This window comes from Muscardinus avellanarius (assembly GCF_963383645.1).
Source record: "Muscardinus avellanarius genome assembly, chromosome: 7".
In the NCBI taxonomy this organism is placed as follows: domain Eukaryota; kingdom Metazoa; phylum Chordata; class Mammalia; order Rodentia; family Gliridae; genus Muscardinus; species Muscardinus avellanarius.
The window spans coordinates 86,072,652-86,078,651 of NC_137793.1; the positions used below are offsets into that span (position 1 = coordinate 86,072,652).

Sequence of the window (6,000 nt, forward strand, 5' to 3'; positions counted from 1 at the left end):
GAGGCCAGAGGGGCTTAGGCCTCAACAAAGGGTATGTAGTGAGGCTCAAGGAGGAACCTGTCATCTGTGTTAGGGAGCAGTGAGCTTTAGAAATGGTGACCGGGGGGTGGGGGGGCCCAAGGTACTTGGGAGACAGGCCGTCCAATGGGCTGGAGTGAGGGGAAGCGAAGGATGGCCTCAGAGAGCCCCTTCCTGCAGCCAGAAGGCAGCAGAACCAGTTTGGCTGCAAGCAGGAAGGCCTCTGTTGAATCTCCCTGTAGTTTAGTTGCAAAATGAACTTGAACCTTCCAAAGATCAAATTCCACACACTCTGGGCAAAAGGCAACTTCCTATTTCAGGAGGGCAGCGTGTATAATGCTGTTTAAAAACTTCATGCCAGCCCTGGCTCCCTCTGCTGCCGCTCCCCAGCCCAAGGTTCCATGAAAACAAACCCACCCAGCCTATCCGATTTCCCCCTCCATACACACGGGCTTACATTTCAGGGTCTGTGTGCTGAAAGCAAACGGTCAACTTGCTTTTGCCAAAACCCCAACTATGTAAAAAATGGCTGTGGAAGGGCCAGACCTCAGACCTAGCCCACTGTCTCCACCACCCCTGGCCCACGTCCCAGATCCCCCAGAGCCAAGGTTGGTCCGGACACACGCAGTGTGAGACACTTTCCCCCCAGGATCAGGGGAGTGCTGGGCACAGGTCACAAGAACAGTGTGCAGCAGGCACAGAATGAACATTGAGCACCCGAGTGGGGTGTGGTGCAGATGGTGTAATCAGTGCTGAGTGTTGTAATGTTTGCACACCCACCCAGTCTGAGCAGACTCGAGGATGTTGTGAGAAGCTGTGGCATTTCTGAGTTCATACGTGTGGCATGAGTGTTATACGTAGTGTCTGTACCTGGCATTGTTTAAACACATATATTTGCTTGTACTCAGATGCGTGGAGGGAATATTTGAGTGTGAATATATAGGATGATGTATGTGTGTGTACAAATGTGCAAAATGTCTATGGGTGTGGTGTGGGGCCCGGTTTTGATGAGTGGTTGGTAAGCTGTTGGTGTCCACGCACAAGAGTATGTGAGATTCGGGGAGGTAGTGTTTATGAATGAACATGTTTGTGCGTGATTGGTTTTTTGTGCAGTACGTGGAACGGTAAAGCATGTTTGTGCAATGCATAGTGCAAGGTTTGCGAACGTATGCCTGTGTGTGCAAGATGAGAAAGCATACAGTCTCACGAGTATATGTGTGATTGACCATTTATGCATGCGGATGTGGTGGTACTTGGGACTCCACACCTTATAATATCACATCTGTCCAATATGCATCTGCCACACATAGAAATTATAACTATTTCAATGGATATACATCTAATAAATACTTAGTAATTTCTCTGCCTGCTTAAGGAGGTTATAGTAACATAATTAACCTTTCTTCTTTAGTATCATTGAAAATATTTTATTTTCCTGACTTGTATTAAAGGGACCCCATTGGGGTTGCTATAGATATAGATCTACTGTACCTATGTTCAATGTTCCCAGCTGTTACATTTTTTAAGTTATTCTGTCTACTTTCTACAAAACTGTCTCTTTGTACTTTCTTGTAGATTCAGTGGGCCTTTCTCTCTCTCTCTCTCTCTCTCTCTCTCTCTCTCTCTCTCTCTCTCTTTCTCTCCCAATTTTCCTGTTTCTAATTTCCTGTGGGGCCAGGACCCCAGTAATTCAACACCTATTAGAATTGTATATAAGACTAACTGGACTCCACAGGCTCTCTGAGTACGTTATAAGAGCCATACTACATGTCTGTTGTAACCCCTACTTGCCTTCCTTGAGATAGCCCTTGCTTAGTTGTTGGCTTTTTGACTCTTTAGTCAAGGATGCCAGATAACTAACCACGGGGTCAGTGATGTGGGAATGCACACAAATGTGTGTTTGAAGGCATTTGTGAATGTATTTGTACGTGACGTTACAAGTGTGTGGGGTCACGTGGAAAGACACGGGCTTGCGAATGCACGGACGCTCACATATCTGAGATGTGGTGTTGCTGGTTGCAGGCTTAAGCTATGCAGTGTGGGTAGGCAGACACAACTTCAGGTCTACACCAGAGCAACGAGGATTATGTCCACTCACAGCCGTGTGTAGACATGCACTGACAAGCCATAGTGGCCCTTTCTTTTGCACGGAGAGCAAGGAAGGTCCGGGCTAGGGTGGGGAGCAGGGACTGGGAAGTTCAGCCTTGCATCCTTCTCTGCAGAAATTCAGTGTGACCCTGGCTGAGGTCTGGTTCTTCTCTGAGCCTAAGCAAGGACTTTCTCTCTGCCACCCTCCTTCCTCACGGCTACACTGAGGATCCCTGAGGGTCTGGTGACTGCACAGAGCGCGTCCCCAGTGACGTGACTCCTTCTCATTGTCTTCCCACGTTGCTATTCTCAACATGGAATAATAATGATGATAGAGTAAAATCTCATTAATCCAAATATCATCATTTGGAGTTTGTAATGACTTGTACAAAAGTGAACTGAAGTTGGCCTTTACTGAGCTGAGCTGACGGAACGAGGGTCTCCACTGATCACGGGGAACTTGTACCTGAGCCCTCAGCCACATCTTCTAAGTAAGCGTGAAGGCTATTCCGAAAACTCCAGATGCGTGGAACTGGAGGTGGCCCCTTCACTTCTGCTTGTACACAAATGGGGGCATGATGACTTGGGTTAATGTGGCTTTACTGTACTATTGATCATTATCAATAAAGTCCTGCACGCTCATTCTAGCTGAACAGTTGTGGAGAGCTGGATGAATCTCCACTGTGTGGCTGGCTGGGAAGGGAGCCTTTGGCCAGAGGGGCCCTGCCCCACCCACAATCACACTGGGTCTCAGCAGAGCCTGGATTCAGCCAGGTCTCCTCTGGGGCCTCACTTGCTCCATGGCGCCCCGAGACAAGGACAGCTCCGCCTCAGCTTGAGCGAGCCCAGCTCTTCTGTCTGCTTGCTGCTCTGCCTTGCTCCCCACCCGAGGAGGGGCCTCGCTTGCTCTGGGTGCTCAGCCTCCCCCACGTGGCCCCTCCACCCCTATTCAGTTCCCTGTTCATTTCTGTTTCCAGTGCAATGTGCCACCCCAAGCCCTCCCACCTCCCCTGCCTCCCCGACTCCACCAGCCAACCCTCTGTCGTCTGAATGCCCGCGGGGCGCCGACAGCAACCACGCCATGCGGGTCTGAGCTCGGACGTAAGCACCTTTCTACTGTATTTCGTCCACACCAGGGAACGGGTCCCCCTTCCCACACCACCACCCAGCCATCTCTGCCCTCATACAGCATTGCTCCTCCCACCCAACCCCCTGTGTGTGCTCCCCCATTTGCTACCAGCATCCCCGTGCAGCGCTGGCTGCAGCTGCCTGGAGTGCTGCTTCCAGGATGGAGTGAGGCCAGTGGGCTTTGCTCCTCCAGAAGCAGACAGAATGGCGCTAACATCCGACAGGGCAAGGCGCTGCCCTGATCGCCACTCCTATCCCGTTAGCCCTAAACCTCCCGGCCCTATAACCTCAGCCTGACGCCCAGCCCCACACCTCCCACCCTTTATCTTCCATCCCATACTTCCACTACCCCATACCTCCTGCCTCTGTACCTTCAACCCGTAATCCTCAGGCCCCTAGAACGACCACCCCTACATCCCACCCCTGAAGCCCTTGGCCCTAATATCCCCAAAGTTATTCCTCCCACCCCTAAACCTCCAGCCACTATACCATTATTCCTACCATCCCGCCCCATCCCTCCTACCCTATATCTATAACCCCATAACTCCCTCCTCTATGTCCTCCGCCCTAAACCTCCTGCCCTTAGCCTTCTCCCCCATATCTTCATACCTTCCTCCTCTGCCTGCCTGCCCTGGTCACGTCCACCTTATACCTCCCCACACTATCCCACACCTCATCTTCAAGCCCTATAGCTCTCAATCGTAGGACTGAAGATATGACTTGTAACGTCACTTCATATACCTCCTAGACCCCTAACATCCCTCCTGTCCTTCCCACCCATGTTCCTCCCCTAGACCTCCTCCCCCTATTCCTCCCACCTATCCCTCCAGGCATATGCCTCCCTCTATCCCCATCCCTACACCTCCCACTCCATGCATCCTGCCCTGTGCCTTTCATCCCTACTCCCCAACCATATAGCTCCCATTCCTATATGCCCACCCTTATATATGCCACCCATCCCGATACCTCTAGCTCCTGTGCCTCCTGCCCCATCCTTCCACTTCTAACATTCGGCCCCCATTCTTCCTGGCCCTCCACCCCCACCCCTATACACCCCACTCCGTGCCCTCTACCTCATACCTGCCACCCCTCTCCTTCTCACCTACATCTCCCGCCCCTGTACCCTCAGCCCCTGGGCCTCCCACCCCCACGCCCCCTGCCCATATCCCTCCCACCCCATTCCCCTGCCAGCCAGCTTTCCTTCTCTTGAGATCCACAACAGTCCTGCCACAGCACCCTCAGAAGCTCCAGCAGCCGTGTGCCCCCTCCCAGATCTTACCATAACTGGAACTGCTACTGGATAACCACGGGCTGAGGCAGCACCCACCCTGCCCCTGGCCCGGAGCCGCCCAGTGCCAGACAAGCGGAGAACCCGCTGGCTTCTGGCCCTGGCTTCCCTCCTCGGCCTGGCCTGGCCGGGCCGTGGGGCGACTCTGGCAGGAGGGCCGGAATCAGGCAGAGGTGCTCTCTCTCACCGCATTCTCTTTTCTCCAGTGCAAGCCCTGGCCGAGGCCAATGCTGGGAAGCTCCACAGAGCCGCGTTCTGAAGTGCCCTCCACCTGCAGCCCCGGCCTCCACCCTGGCCCCCTGCCCCATGCTCCCTGGGATGCCACAGGGGGCCAGGGCTGCTGCCGAGAGCCGCCGCCTGGGTGCCTCAGGGCCCACGCCACCGCGCCTCGCCCAAAGCCTGCTGTTCCCACCAAGGCAGAGCCTGGGGTGGTGGGAGGAGGGTACCATTCTCTCGGGGTGCCCGGTGGCAGGGAGCCCCAGCCTGGCTCTGGCCGGCATTGTGGTGGCCCTACTAGAACATTCCCTGGTGGAGATGTGCCCCGGCGGAGCGCTCACCCCATCTGGCTTAGGTGAGCACTGGAGGTGAAGAGGAGACGCACCCTTGTAGCCCCGCTGGACGCCGAGGACGGCATCTGCCACTGCCCCTCCCCAGCCGCGCCAGCAGGGCCCCAGCTGTGGCACGGCTCTGCTGATGGGGCTTCTCGGGGTTTGGTGGAAACTAGTCACCCTGCTAGAGCCAAAGACGAGAGTGAGAGACGGGGAGAAGGATCCTGGGCTCCTGGAGGGGACAGTGCTGGCCGTGGAGAGAGGACAGCAGGTCTGTGCAGTGTCTGAGGACAGATCAGGAGGGGGTTGCAGAGAGGAGGGAGAGACCCTCAGAGAGAAGGGAAGGGAGGCAAGTGTGTTCACAGGTGACGAGGAAGGAGGGAAACAAGAAGGAAGGCCAAGATTGGCTTCCCCATGGTGGAGTCTTAGCTTAGTGCCTGGCAGGGCCAGATGGTCACCTCTGCACCTTCCACCTCACCCCCAGGAGGCCCCACCAGCAGAGCACATGGTGGCCCCAGCTGAGGTGCTTGCAGGGGGGCCAAGGTGTGGGGCGCAGGGGAGTCAGGGAGTAACGGCCTGAGGGATGGTTCTTTCTGCCTCTCCCTCCTGGGATCAGAGGCAGAGAGAGGGACATGTCCTGTGTAGGATGTGGTCAGCCATGGGGCCTTACTTAGCCAGTTTTTTTTGCCCCATTCCCCTCCTAAAAAGTGCTGAGAGTTTGCCCCAGGATAGGAAATGAGGCTAGAACCCAGAACCCCACCCCTCATCCCAGCCACCTTCGAGGGAGGAGTGGCAGTGGCTGAGCTCACCCACAACCACCTGTCCAGTGTGGCCAGTGGGAGAGAGGCAGAGGCCAAAAGCAACTTTCCTCCACTCTGCCCACCTTAAGATGAATGTAGCCAGAAAGAAGGAGGAGGGAAGAGCTGGAAA

The 6,000-nt window shown here is 54.8% G+C and overlaps 1 protein-coding gene across 3 annotated transcripts in view; it reads left to right on the forward strand.

Moving 5' to 3' along the window:
* PLEKHA6 (pleckstrin homology domain containing A6) overlaps positions 1 to 3,199 on the forward strand; it is a gene marked incomplete at both ends in the record, with an annotated part of 162,927 nt that extends 159,728 nt beyond the window's left edge. For all 3 annotated transcript variants that reach the window (XM_080698512.1, XM_080698511.1, XM_080698513.1), the window contains one exon: positions 3,084 to 3,199. In XM_080698512.1, coding sequence (XP_080554638.1) covers positions 3,084 to 3,199 — 116 coding nt within the window. The remainder of the gene's footprint in view (positions 1 to 3,083) is intronic.
* Between the last annotated feature and the right edge of the window lie 2,801 nt (positions 3,200 to 6,000).